The sequence below is a fragment of the Mustelus asterias genome, chromosome 4 (genome assembly GCF_964213995.1).
Source record: "Mustelus asterias chromosome 4, sMusAst1.hap1.1, whole genome shotgun sequence".
Lineage (NCBI taxonomy): Eukaryota > Metazoa > Chordata > Chondrichthyes > Carcharhiniformes > Triakidae > Mustelus > Mustelus asterias.
Genome location: NC_135804.1, coordinates 66,728,199 through 66,743,610, shown reverse-complemented (window position 1 = coordinate 66,743,610; position 15,412 = coordinate 66,728,199). Strand labels below are relative to the sequence as shown.

The 15,412-nt window shown below is 45.7% G+C and overlaps 1 protein-coding gene across 1 annotated transcript in view; it reads right to left on the bottom strand.

Moving 5' to 3' along the window:
* LOC144493118 (hydrocephalus-inducing protein-like) overlaps positions 1-15,412 on the bottom strand; it is a 182,603-nt gene that overhangs the window by 151,050 nt on the left and 16,141 nt on the right. Inside the window, exon 2 of the mRNA XM_078212020.1 lies at positions 4,275-4,325. Coding sequence (XP_078068146.1) covers positions 4,275-4,325 — 51 coding nt within the window. The remainder of the gene's footprint in view (positions 1-4,274; positions 4,326-15,412) is intronic.

Below are 15,412 nucleotides of genomic sequence, written 5' to 3'. Positions count from 1 at the left end.
ACACCAAGAACAGGAAACTTGAGAAACTCGGCATCACCACCAGCAGCAACCAAGCCTTCCCCGGTACCACAGTAGAAAACAGTACCACTGCAGGGAAGTCCATTGTCAACTTGTCGGACTATACACTTCAACCAGATGAAATCGAAGTTCTCAGCCGAGGGCTCAATTTTTGCCCCACCACCAAAATAGACCCCATCAGTCTCGCAGCAGACACAGAGGAATTCATCAGGCGAATGAGGCTGTGGGAGTTCTTCCACAAACCCCAAGAGGCCAACGGCAAACACAAAGACAGCCAATGAACCGGAACGGCCGACAGAGAGATCCGCAGTGCAGCAACCGAAGAGGAAAGAGTCAAATTGGACTCCTCCGGAAGGCCGCTGCCCTCGACTTGACATGTATGCCTAAGCCATCAGGAGCTGCGTCAACACCAAATTCATCAGCCGCACTCACAAGACAGCCCCGAACATCACCCAAGCACCATGCAACGCCATCCACGCTCTCAAGACCAACCGCAACATTGTCATCAAACCAGCAGACAAAGGAGGGGCCATCGTCATACTGAACAGAACGGATTACTGCAAAGAAGTGTACCAACAACTAAACAACGAGGAACATTACAGACAGTTACCCGCAGATCCGACCAAAGAACACACCCATCAACTCAACACTCTGATCAAGACCTTTGATCCGGACCTTCAGAGCACCCTCCGTGCTCTCATCCCACGTACTCCACGCGTTGGAGATCTCTACTGTCTCCCGAAGATACACAAGGCAAACACACCCGGCCGTCCCATCGTATCGGGCAATGGGACCCTGTGCGAGAACCTCTCCGGCTATGTCGAGGGCATCTTGAAACCCATTGTACAAAGAACCCCCAGCTTTTGTCGCAACACTACGGACTACCTACAGAAACTCAACGCACATGGAGCAGTTGAACCAGGAGCACTCCTCGTCACAATGGATGTCTCAGCACTCTACACCAGCATCCTCCACGATGATGGCATTGCTGCAACTGCCTCAGTACTCAACGCCGACAACTGCCAGTTTCCAGATGCAATTTTACAACTCATCCGCTTCATCCTAGACCACAATGTCTTCACCTTCAACAACCAGTTCTTTATCCAGACACACGGAACAGCCATGGGGACCAAATTCGCACCTCAATATGCCAACATCTTCATGCACAGGTTCGAACAAGACCTCTTCACCACACAGGACCTTCAACCGATGCTATACACTAGATACATCGATGACATTTTCTTCCTTTGGACTCATGGTGAGCAATCACTGAAACAACTATATGATGACATCAACAAGTTCCATCCCACCATCAGACTCACCATGGACTACTCTCCGGAATCGGTTGCATTCTTGGACACACGCATCTCCATTAAAGACGGTCACCTCAGCACCTCACTATACCACAAGCCCACGGGTAACCTCACGATGCTCCACTTCTCCAGCTTCCACCCTAAACATGTTAAAGAAGCCATCCCCTACGGACAAGCCCTCCGTATACACAGGATCTGCTCAGATGAGGAGGATCGCAACAGACACCTCCAGACGCTGAAAGATGCCCTCATAAGAACAGGATATGGCGCTCGACTCATCGATCGACAGTTCCGATGCGCCACAGCAAAAAACCGCACCGACCTCCTCAGAAGACAAACACGTGACACGGTGGACAGAGTACTCTTCGTCGTCCAGTACTTCCCTGGAGCGGCGAAGCTACGGCATCTTCTCCGGAGCCTTCAACACGTCATTGATGAAGATGAACATCTCGCCAAGGCCATCCCCACACCCCCATTTCTTGCCTTCAAACAACCGCACAACCTCAAACAGACCATTGTCTGCAGCAAACTACCCAGCCTTCAGGAGTACAGTGACCACGACACCACACAACTCTGCCACAGCAACCTCTGCAAGACGTGCCGGATCATTGACACAGATGCCATCATCTCACGTGAGAATACCATCCACCAGGTACACGGTACATACTCTTGCAACTCAGCCAACGTTGTCTACCTGATACGCTGCAGGAAAGGATGTCCCGAGGCATGGTACATTGGGGAAACCATGCAGACGCTATGACAATGGATGAATGAACACCACTCGACAATCACCAGGCAAGACTGTTCTCTTCCTGTTGGGGAGCACTTCAGCGGTCACGGGCATTCGGCCTCTGATCTTCGCGTAAGCGTTCTCCGAGGCGGCCTTCACGACACACGACAGAGTCGCTGAGCAGAAACTGATAGCCAAGTTCCGCACACATGAGGACGGCCTCAACCGGGATCTTGGGTTCATGTCACACTATCTGTAACCCCCACAGCTTGCCTGGACTTGCAGAATCTCACTGGCTGTCCTGTCTGGAGACAATATACATCTCTTTAACCTGTGCTTAAGGCTCTCTCCACTCACATTGTTTGTACCTTTAAGACTTGATTATCTGTAAAGACTGCATTCCAATCATTATTCTGTAAATTGAGTTCGTGGCTCTATATGCCCTGTTTGTGAGCATTTCTCCACTCCACCTGACGAAGGGGCAGCGCTCCGAAAGCTAGTGGCATTTGCTACCAAATAAACCTGTTGGACTTTAACCTGGTGTTGTTAAACTTCTTACTGTGTTTACCCCAGTCCAACGCCGGCATCTCCACATCAGTCTCAAAGAGACCAGAATGATCCGCTGTAGGCTTAACAGACCAAGTTTAAAGAGAACTATACAAAAGCCATTTGCATTTCAGAACCCAGGCTGGCCAACCGGAGTCTACAGATGGAATTATCCCATCCTGCCTGCAGTGGATTTGGTGGTGGGCTGGAGCAGAGAATCTAGAGGGAGCCAAAAACCCACCAGCCTAAATCACATTACACTTCTCCCAATGGCAGGTTAATGCTGGGCTGGTCTTCCTGCTGGCTGGTGGGTGAACTTTATTTGCATTCATTTGCATCTTATGAATGCTCATTAAAACAGCTGGCCACCAGCATTCCGTCAGGTCTTCCAAACTTGCATCACAACAGCAGAAAATCACATCAGTCTAAAACCTGATTGCTAAAGAGTGGTGCGCACAAGGCAGTCCTCAGTTCACAAGAGATTTTAAGGTGAGTGCAACAAAGCCTTTCTGCCATAGTGCTGCCTTCCCTTTTCCTGATGTGCTGTCTTCTCTCCTCCTGATGTGTTATACACCACTCTGCCAGATTCATGCTCTCCATTGCTACGCCGAGTTGGTCTTCATGAACAGCACCTTGCTTCCAGACCCATGGACCCTCCAATGGCACCAACTCAGATCAGTACAGAGCCTTGAATTGGGGCATACAGAGTCTCCTCCCCCTGGAGGCACACACCAGTGTCTATCTGGACAGCACTATGCCATGGGACTAATACAGCCTGACAAAGAGAGGGGAGGCAATGTTAAAGGAGGGCTGTGCAAATGGTGGAAGAAGGGCAAAGGCTCAGAATGGCAGGAAGAGGGGTAAGGAGGTGAATGAAGAAGTCAATCAATAGAAGACAGAGGGAAGACCGAGGCGAGGGAAGTTTGACCCCAACAAAACTGCATAAAAAGCTCACAAACAGGAGGGTCAAAGGGATAACACATCGTTTACTGAAAGGGGATGCACAAAGACTCTGGCGCAGTGGGTAGAGGTCCAGGTGGTAAGCTCGTGGGAGAGTGGATTTAATCGAGGCAAAGCCTTCTTCTTGAGGCAACTAGCCTTTTTGCTCTGGGGTGCTGACATCCTGCATGCTCTGAAGACAAGTGAGCTGGATAGAGAGACATGAGTGTGCTGAACTGGTACTTAAATATAGCAGTGGGATCTTTCAAAGTGCAATTGATGGCGGGCAGACAAATCAGCTGCTGGTTTGCCAGGAAATTCAGAGGGGAGCTGGTAAGCAAAGAATCTAGCACGGGATCCAACAAGTGGGGAAGTCGCTGAAGATGCGTGCCATAACACTCGGTCTCAGAAGCAGAGAATTCCACCCTACTAGTCTGCTCGAACGAAGAACCCTGTAACATTGCTCATTCTTAGTAACTGGGAAAATTAACAATCTCGGGGATCAAGACGAGGAATACACATCCTTTGTCAAAGATGTTGTGGAGAAATGACTTACATAAACTGCTAATTGTTATACTGAGAACGTAGTTATACTGTCTTGCTGTACTGAAAAGCCCAGTCTGACGTTTTTCCATCTTACAAACAGCAGCACAGAAAAGGGGCTCTGTCCAAGTTTGAACGTCTGGCCCCAATCTACACTGTTTCTATCAGACCTTCTGTATCATTACCTACAAGATTGACTCATCTCTGTGTCTATTTCATCATGGAAGTCATATTTCCTGGAAAAGTGAATTATCCCGCATCAGTTAAGCCTGCTGATTTCTGTGAAAGAATGCACCATTGGACTTTAATTCTGGACTCTGTACTCAAGTAAAATAATAATTATTTTCTCTGTGGTCTTTGTTCTGTAAATCCTTCCCTATCCCTTTTTACTGTATGAGTGAAATGGAGGCCACATTGCCATCTGACTCTCACGGTGAGTGTGTGCAAATAAATTAACCCTCTGAGTTAATCCTGTCACAAGTTTGCTGTGGGGTTATTAATAAACATTGGATCACATCGAAACTGAGGGGTTGGAAAAGACGCCACCACTTACAAAAGGAGGAAGCAAATCAAAACACCTTTCTGTTTATGGATGGGTGGTGAGAGGAGAAATCAACTCCTTCCTGTCCGTAACACTACCATGTTTGACAACCTTGGGCAATCTCAAAGTGAATTTCTTTAGAGCCAATTGGGAACTTTTTGAAGTGTAGTCACTTTTGTAATGCAGGAAATGCAGAAACCAATTGCTGCACAGCAAGCACAAATGGCAATATGACACGACCAGATAGTAATTTTAATAATGTTAGTTGAAGGACAGATAATCATTAGCAGATGATCTTCCCTGTTTACTGCCTGTGACAAATTTCAGATGGCAAAAGCAGCTCCATTGTCTAACAGCAGTGGATCATATTTTAGTTTCAGTTTTTTTGAATTCCAAATCAAGTTGTGGCTGTTTGATTTGACCAGTACAGTTTACTTCAGTCATAAATGCTCAGAGGTTTGATTGTTCAAAACTAAGACTGACTTTATAATGAGTTCTCCAAAAATCTCACAATCATAATGTTAAAATTGACCTGCTCCATGCACTGTAACCATTGCACATAAATGAAAGTAGGGAACGTGATTCCAGGAGCCAGCCAGAAAGGCACACAGTACCCAGAAAGAGGAGACAGACAGAAAGAAAAAGACCTGAGGGATGACATGAGCAGAGGAACAGGAGGAGAGACAGCAGAGTGGAATATTGGGTTGGATTCTATGTTTCTCATCAGGATGAGGGAAGAGGAACTGAAACTGAATGTCAGCTTGCTCCTACTCCTGTCCTTGCTGTTTCAGCTCATCATATCAAGCATCAATAGGCAATTAGGGTCCATCCAGCAGAAATGAGATCAATTAGTAGCGTAAAGAGATTCTCTGGTGTAAAGAGCTTCCGGGAAACCAAATTCTTTGGGTTCTGGGCGGAGTATGGCTGCAAAGCTGAAACTTAAAGGAATTGATGGAAAGGTACCACCAGGAGTGGAGCCTGCGGCTTAATATGACACAACACGGAAAACCTCATCTGGCCTGGACACGGAAAGGATTGACAGATTGATAGCTCTTTCTCGATCGACTCCCTGCGGTTTGTTCCTTGTGGCGTGAGGCAGTGCAACATTTGACGACGACAGGGCCTTCAGTGGGACCAGAAGTTGCTGCCGGCGTGAATAGCCAAAAAATTCCAGCTGAGGCTCACACCCATAGGTAGGAACATGAGGTGGGTATTTGGATTTTCAGAAAGCTTTTGATAATGTCCCATGTAAGAAGTTAGTGTGCAAAATTAAAGCATGTGCAATTGAGGGTATTGTATTGGCATAATCGAGAGTTGGTCAGCAGACATGAAACAGAAAGTATGAATAAATGGGTCTTTTGCGAAATGACAGGTGGTGACTAGTGGGGTCCCACAGGGATCAGTGCTTGATCCCCAGCTATTTACAATACACATCAATGATTTGGATGAGGGACCCAAATGTAATATTTCCAAGTTTGCAGACAACACAAAACTTGGTGGACAGGTGAGTGGTGAGTAGGATGTTAAGAGGCTTCAAAGTGAACTAGACAAGTTGAGTGAGTGGGCAAACACATGGCCGCTGCAGTATAACATGGATAAATATGAAGATATCCACTTTGGACAGGGAAACTGAATGGCAGAGTATTATCTAAATGGTGATAGATTGGGAAATGTTAACATACAAAGCGAACTGGATGTCCTTGTACACCAGTCACTGAAAACAAACATGCAGGTTCATCAAGCAGTTAGGAAGGCAAATGGTTCATTGGCTTTTCAGCACTCAACCCTCACATCTTTCTTAACCTCTAAACATTTCCCATGCCCTATCCATGCCACCTTTTGCCCCCCATCCACTCCCTATAGTCCTTTGTGCTCACTATGCCAGGGTCTGCCCTGTCACCCACCTCCTATGTTCCTTCATGCCCCCAATGCCAGGTAATGCATTACATGTACAAAAAAGCTTTGAAAAAATAATTAATTTGTATCTGCCTCCTATGTTGAAGCCTCATTATTGGCTTAGAGCCCAGACAAACGTTACAGTACTAAAACACTTGCACCGCAGAGAAAATATCGTTTGATTGACAGCTCAGGTTCTTTGGTTTCTGCTGTCAATTTCACAATGTTTGTTTACACAAGGTAAGAGATTTCAAGGAGTTGTGGTTTTCATCATTGATACTTTAAAGGGTTTGGAATGATTGACACTCGATTAAATTGTAGTGAAATTATGTTTTCAACCAGGAAGAAAGTGAATGAATTACTCTTTTTGCAAAGTTTTTTTTTAACATATCCAACTGTACTCTATAGGGTTTATTGCTTCTAGACAGTGTATAGTAAGTGTGTCAATGGTCATGGAATTGCCACAGCTTGGCATAGCGGGCATGAGGAGAAACGATTGAACTTACCTTTTAAAAGGTCCCCTCATGCAGACTAGGGTTCACAAGTTCTGAAGGGCCATGAACCATGACTCTTTAAAACCTTGGCCTGACTCCATGAAAATGACAGAAGAGTAGGAGATGCAAGATGTCTATCTTCGCAATGGAGACAGCTAGTTCGGGTTTACTAGTTGCAGGCTTTTGGTAGGGACCAGCCTGCACCCTTTAAAAGCATTCCTGAAAATCAAGCAGACTGGAAATGGGAGTTGGGAAACCCGGGATCAGGAACCACCTGCCATTACTAAAGGGCTACCGAGTCATCGCGACAAAATGAAAATCTAGACGCATGTTTTTAGTTCTGATCTTCATATTACAAAAGGATATGAAAAGGTTAAAAAAAAATTACATGGCTGATAGCAGATACTAGACAGACTATAATTATTAGGAAAGGACAAGCAGGCTGGGGGTCTTTTCCTTAGAAAAATAAATGCTAAGTGGTGACCTGATATAGGTATTAAAAATTATGAAGGGGTTCATCAGTATTGGTGTAGAGATGTTTCCATTTGTTGGTGAGTTGAAAACATGAGGGCACAGAAACAAGTTATTTACTACTAAATCCAAAAAGGAAATCAGAAGCAACTTTTTTTCTCAGAGTGCTGAAAATATGAAACTTGCTACCACGTGCAATAGTTGAGGTAAAGGGTATAGATGCATTTAAAGGGAAGATTGGTAAATACATGAGGGAGAAAAGATTAAAAGGATTGCTGATAGCATTAGAGGAAGTAAGATGGGAGTGTACTCATGTGAATTACAAACACCAGCACTTATATAGAGGTAGTTTACAGATTAGCCATGAACTCAGTGAATGGCACAAGAGGCTTGTGGGGTTAAATGTTCTCCCGTTCCTGTGCTGTAAATACTGTATAATGTTATGCAAGCTTTTACCTCATAAAGAGTAACAGAGCCATGGAAGCATATTCAAACAGTCAGCAGTATTTAATTCAAGAGACAATTAGATGTATTTTCTGAAAAAAAAAGGATTAGGGAAAAATAATTATGCATAATTCTTGTCTCACCCCAGAAGACGATGAAAGAAGCTCCAGGAGATGACAATGATGATGAGGTACATTACCCATTGCCTTTTGTTCTGGTGATATGCCAGAAATTTGTACAATTATTTCTTTAATGTTTGCATTGAATCAGCACTTCACACTGTATGAACCAGTCTGCAGCCCTCTGCAAAAAGAAAACTAACTTGGTATCTAACCTAGTTCAGCATTTATATACCATATACTCATGTCCTCCCTGAAAGAATAACGAGTGAATCATTGGATATTATGTGGAGAATCGTGCATCAAGGCAAACCCTTCAAAAAGACTGTCTGAATAGGAAGGTGAGGTGAGAGTGACTGCCCTTGACATCAAGGCAGCATTTGATTGATTGGCATCAAGGAGCCCTAGCAAAACTGGAGTCAATGGGAATCAAGGGTAAAACTTTCTGCTGGTTAAACTCATACCTGGCACAAAGGAGGAATATTTGTGATTGTTGAAGGTCAATCATCTCAGCTCCAGAACGTCACTGTATGTGTTCCTCAGGGTAGTGTCCTAGGCTCAACCCTCTTCAGCTGCTTCATCAGTGACCTTCCTTCCATCATAAGGTCAGCAGTGGGGATGTTCACTGATGACTGCAAAATGTTCAGCACCATTGACGACTCCTCAGATACTGAAGCAGTCCATGTTTAAATGCAGAAAGACCTCGACAATATCCAGGCTTGGGCAGACTAGTAACATTCGTGCCACACAATTGCCAGGGAATGATCATCTCCAACAAGAGAAAATCTAGCCATTGCACCTTGACATTCAATGGTAATACCATTGCTGAATCCCCACTGTCAACCTGGGGGTTACCACTGATCAGAAATTGAACTGGACTAGCCATATAAATATTGTCGCCATAATAGCAGGTCAGAGGTTCAGAATCTTGTGGCAAGTAACTCAACTCCAGATTCCCCAAAGTTTATCCACCATCTACAAGGCACAAGTCAGGAGTGTGAAGGAATATTTTCCACTTGCTTGGATGAGTGCAGCTCCAACAACATTCAAGAAGCTTGACACTATCCAAGACAAAACAGCCACTTGATTGGCATCCCAACCCCCACAAATATTCACTCCTTCCACCAACGAAAAATGTGGCAGCAGTGCCAACTATCCAGGATGCAGCGCCTTCCAAACTCATGACACGTATCATCTATACCGACAGGGCATCGAGTATCAAATTTGGCAAATTATGTTACAGTTATAGAAGACATTGGTTAGGCCACATTTGGGATACTGTGTCCAATTCTGGTGACCACACTACCAGAAGGACATGGAGGCTTTGGAGAGAGTACAGAAAGGTTTACCAGGATGTTGCTGGTATGGAGAGTATTAGCTATGAGGAGAGATTGAATAAACTAGGATTGTTCTCCCTGGACAGACAGAAGCTGAGGGGCCACCTGATAGAAGCTTACAAAATTATGAGTGGCTTAGATAGGGTGAACAGTTGGAAGCTTTTTCCCAGGGCAGAAATGACAATTACAAAGGGGTACAAGTTCAAGGTAAGGGGGGAAAGGTTCAGTAAAGATGTGTGGGGGAAGTTTTTACACAGAGAGTGGTGGGGGCCCGAAATGCACTTTCCAGTGAGGTGGTTGAGACAGACACGTTAGTGACATTTAATACTTATCTGGATAGACACATGAACACAGGGGAAATACAGGAATACAGGCCTAGATAGGACAATGTGATTGGTGCGCGCTTGGAGGGCTGGAGTGCCTTTCTTCTGCTGTACGGTTATTTGTCCTTTTATAACGACAAAGGCAGTAAAAACATGGGAACACCACCACCTGGTAGTTCCCCTCCAAGCCACTCACCATTCTGACTTGGAAGTTTATCACCATTCCTTCACTGTTACTGGGTCAAAATCCTGCAACTCCCTGTTACAGCATTGTGGATGAACCTACACCAAATGGACTGCAGTCGTTTAAGAAGGCAACTCACTCCATCTTCCCAAGGACAATTAGGGATGGATAATAAATGCTGGCCTAGCCAGCAACGCCCATCTCCCATGGAAGTGATGGCCTAGTGGTATTATCGCTAGACTATTAATCCAGAAACTCACCCATTATAGGTGAGCAAGGTTGTGGCCTGAAAACCCAAGTATAGGAGAGAGCTGCTTAACAATGTTGATCAGCTGAAAGGTAGTACATATGGCCACTGTACAGTCCAGTAGTATAACCCCCACATGTTGTACTCTTAGAGATGCGCTCCTACATCCTTGAAAATCCCAACTTTTCTTTACTTTTTAAGATTGTACTTTTATTTTATTTTTCTTTGTACTGTCACTCTTTCTTTCAATCAGCTTTAGGTTTAAGGTGAGAGGGGAGAGATACAAAAATGTCCAGAGGAGCAATTTTTTCACACAGAGGGTGGTGAGTGTCTGGAACAAGTTGCCAGAGGTAGTAGTAGAGGTGGGTACAATTTTATCTTTTAAAAAGCATTTAGACAGTTACATGGGTACGATGGGTATAGAGGGATATGGGCCAAATGCGGGCAATTGGGATTAGCTTAGGGGTTTTAAAAAATAAGGGCGGCATGGACAAGTTGGGCCGAAGGGCCTGTTTCCATGCTGTAAACCTCTATGACTATGATCTATGACTCTGTGAGCTTGAATTAGCTCGACAAAATAATTAAAAACGTAAATATTTTAAGTTTTTGAGGCAGGCTAAATGTTTCTATGTTAAAGGTTTCCCATCCTTCAGGATGCTAAGGAAATCCTCTGGGAATTGGGCACAGACAATGTAAGTGAGATGGAACAATAGAGTGCTGAATAAATGGGGGTGATATAATGTTTACTGTTTTGTGTTTCATTGAGAGAACGGCTAACAGCTGAAGGCTGTTGATTTGTTGTCGCAACTCTGGCAAAAAATTATTGACTGCAATGATGTAACAACTTTAAATTATTCAGTGGGAATTTAATTAAGGACACAGCTAGTGGATTATCTCTTGACAATAGTTTCTCTAAGTCAATAATGTAGTTATCAAATTGTGAGCACAAAACCAATGGCACATTCTGTGAAACCGATTGGAGATAGATGGTGTCACTGCACAGAATCCCTGCGTTCGAGTAATTAATTGTGACTGATTGCACAATACTTTCATTATTGTAAGGACATCTGCAGGGCTCGATCCACATTTTCTAATGAGGATGTTCATGGCTATCGATGCTGAACCAAGCAGGAACTGTTACATTGCTAATCAGTTAGCCTTCAAAAAGTGTTCAACTTTGAGACAACTTTGAAGATTTCCAGGTGCTACTCTACTATATTTTTATCATCTCTAGGATACGTTGAAGGTGTAATTGGATATAAGCAAGCTTTTAATCACTGTAGTCCTTACAACAAGCAATTGATTGAGTATTAAAGTAGCACGTGACTGCTAATAGTTCCCAAATTATTGTGTGAAATCTTATTCTTGTCAATTTTTCCAGAGTGAATGATGGGACAAATGGTAGCATAGTAGTAACGTTATTGGACTAATAATCTAGGGGCCCAGGCTAATCACTTGGAGACATGGGGCTGCATTTTATGTGCCCCCTGCAGGCGTATCTTTGGCCGGGGTGCATGTAAAATAAAGTGAGTTCCTACCTCACCACCTTCCCACCCACCCCAAGCTCATCCTCACAATATAGGGTAGGCTGATATTACCCACCCACCATATTAAATAAATAATCAAGGGTTGTTACCAAGCCAACAGGTCCTGATAATATGTTGCCCATGCCATAAAACTTTGGGTTGCTGCATTTGCACCTTCCTGAAGTAAGATGTCCAGCCAAGTGCGTAAGTGGATACACATTGACTGTGGTCATCACTTCATCTTTTCATTTGTGTTTTCTTTCAGGGATTTGCTGAAGTTACCTTGCAGAACATCACAATCTGCTGTCCACAAGTGCATCTCCTATGTAACAGATGTCACATCTGCCAGGGCTTTGTCACTGATGTGGGGAGTAAAAATGACAGGGCCCTGGGATTTGCTGCTTTGGTTGGATTCCCATATGTACATGAAGGGCCCGATTTTACCATTTTCATTCTAAGTGCCGAATCTGGGCGTAGTACAGATCTGACCTAGAAATCCACGTTCAGAAGCCCCCATACGCTTTCAGCCGTCTCCAGACCGATCTGCACTGTGGGTGGAGCTTAGCGCTGCCAGAACGATTGGAGCTCTGAACTGCGCATGCGCAGTTTGAAAAAAAATTGAAAAAGCGTGCCCGTGTCAGAAAAGAAAAAAAAAAGCAGAAAGCGGAGAGAGCGGCTTGAGCGAAAAGCAGCAGTGAGGGTGTATCTCGGGCCGAGGGCAGATGGATCTCTGGTGGGGGGGCAAGAAGGTCCGCTGCCACTCTGCGGGCGATCGGGGGGGAGGGAGGGGGGCAACAGTGTTAAATGCATCACCCATCTCCATCAATATGAAAGAATCGCCCATATCCAGCAGGATGAAGTCATTCCATATTACGATCAGCACTAAAATGCTGCCAATATATATCATTATGAAAATGTCACCCCGACCCATTGACACGAAGTTATCGCCCATTCCCATCAGTGAAACAACATCTCCCATATCCTTTAGAATGAATATTTTTCCCATATGTTTCATGATGAAAATTTCGCTCAGATCCATGACGATGAAAACATGGGAAATATTCAACAGTTTGAAAAATGAGCTTCCATCCATCAGTGTGAAATAGCTCACGTATCCATCAGTGTGAAAATATCTCCCTCATCTATAAGTCTAGAAAATATTTGTCACATCCAAAATCCCCTCTCATCTCCATCAGTGTGAAAATAGTGAAGGCATACATGAGCATGGAACGATTTCCCTTGTCACAAATTAAGAAAGCATCTCCCCTATTCATCAGCACAGAAAATATCTTCTGCATCCATCCCAACATCTCTCAATCAGTCTACATGAAAGATAATATCTAACAATCAGAACAAACATTCCCAGAGCAAGTAACTAGCGCAAAATCTCCAATGGACATAAATATGAAAATCGACCACCAATCACTATAGTGATGGTGTGTCCCTTTATAGGCCCAGCTTGGTCCTTCTCCAGTGTCTCCTCTTGGAGTTGTACTTGATCTTGTTGCCGGTTTTCATGCGGATCCACTGTGGAATCGGCCGGTTCTGCTTCACGCTCTTAGCGAGGAATCGCGTGATTCTGAAGGTTTTGTGCGATGGCATGGCCGCACCTCCACTCTGGGAGGAGGAATTCGTTCCTCCGGTGGGGAGGAGGGATCGTCCGCAGAGTGGCAGCGGACCTCCCTGCCCCCCCCCCCCCCCCATCAGAGATCCATCCACCCTCCCCACCAGTGAGCGATTGGGACTCCCCCCCCCCGCGAGATAGATCTTACCCGCCTCCTCCTCCTCCCCCCCCCGCGAGATAGATCTGACCCGCCTCCTCCTCCTCCCCTCCCCCCCAGAGATACATCTGACCCCCCTCCTCCTCCTCCCCCCACCAGAGATACATCTGACCCGCCTCCCTCCTCCCCCCCCCCCCCCCCGCCCCGCCCCCCCCAGAGGATGGTCTGGGTCAGAGAGCCGTTGGAGGCTCTGAACCCGCTCTTCGGAAGCTGCAGCGCCGGCTTCAGACTTTTATTTAGCAGGTCGCTAAAAGCGCAGATCCGGAACGGTACACGCGGCAGTAAAGTGGGAAATGATGATAGAGTTGGGCGGGCAGTTCATTAAATCGATTTAAATGCATGCTAAAGCATTTAAATTGTCGGTCCGCCCGATTTGGGCAGGCAACAGATCCCCGCCATTCGCGGCTCTCGGTAAAGTGGCGATTTGCTCGGATGCGGGTGCAGATCGCGATAAAAGCCTCACACCCGACTTTACCGCGATCTCGCGCCCGAAAACGGGTGCAAATTGTTGGTAAAATCGGGCCCGAAGTCATAGATTACATACACGTGGCTATCAAGTTTCCCTCAGAGCACCCAATGTTCAGTTGGTCTGCAATGACTGAAAGATCAATACGCATTTCTGTGCAAGATACCCAGGGAGCTGCCATGCTGCCTTCATCTTGCAGTAGTCAAATCTCTCACAGATATTTGCACCCCTAAGCAAAGTCAGTGGATGCTCCTTCGAGTGTAAAGACTATCCTGAAAAGATGTGCCAGATGACACCTGTGAGGAACTCTATGACAGGTGCCAGGAATTGTACCACTGAAGTCAAACAGCACAAGGGCTGTCATTGAGCAAGCCATTAGTATGTTGAAGATGTGACTGAGGTGCCTGGAGAGATCTGGAGATGATGTTCAGTTGTACCAGCAAGGTGTAACAATCACCATGAAGACAAATAATGTTTAAGGCCACAACTTCCTAAACAACCCTAATGGAAAAACCCAATGGACAAGGGAGCGATCTTGAGATCGCACTCACGGGATTGGTAGTGGGGGCACAAGGTCTGGCAAAGCCCAGAAATCGGGAATCACCGAAGAAATTGTGATCACCAATTTTCACTGCTTCTTGCTGGCAACATAAATAGGTTCACACCCATAACAGGCGTGAACCTCATTTTAACACATTTTAACAAATTTACTTATACCGCGGGCTTTTATGGCTTTGCTCGTGGCGGGGGGGGGGCGGTAGAATTCCGGCGATAATCATACATCCCTTCGCGGTATTTTCCCCCCAAGGCGTATTTTCAAACCTCACTGACGTGACATCACTGTGGTGAGCTTAGCAACAGGTTTAACCCAGATGAGAACCTGTCATAGGTATTCTGCCAGAAGGGTAAAGATAAGTATAGCCTCCAGGGGAGAGGGACATGGCCAGCAGTGCCCTGGCACAGGCTGGCACTACCAGGCAAGCACTGTGCAAACCTGGTGGTGCCAACCTGGCAGTACCTGGGGCGGACTGTAGTAGGAGCCTCATGGGGGGGGGGGGGGGTTACTTATTTACTTGTGATGTGGGAGGGGGAGCAGATGTGGAAGCTAAGGGACTGGCAATGGCTGTTTGTTGGGGGGTGGGGAGGGGGAGTTCTGATGCCGGCGATTTTTGGGGAGAAGGTTCAGGTGCTGACATTGCCTGCTTTGATCGTGGTTCGGGGGTGTGGAGGAGGGCGATTTCAAGCTTTGATTGCGGGAGCACGTGGAAGCTACTGAGACCTCCTGAAGGGGAGGTTCTTTCTTGCTTTGCTTGGAGCACTCTTTAAAAAGGTTGCCCTGGTCTCCATGCAGCTGGCTTTACTGGTGTGTTTAGGCCCTGCCCCTTAACATCACAGTGTGAAACACGCCCACCTTTTTTTGACAAAATGTCAGAAGATCTACAGATAAAACCAGCTTGTTTCTCTGGAGAGTAACAAGCCAGTTTTCAGTCTGAC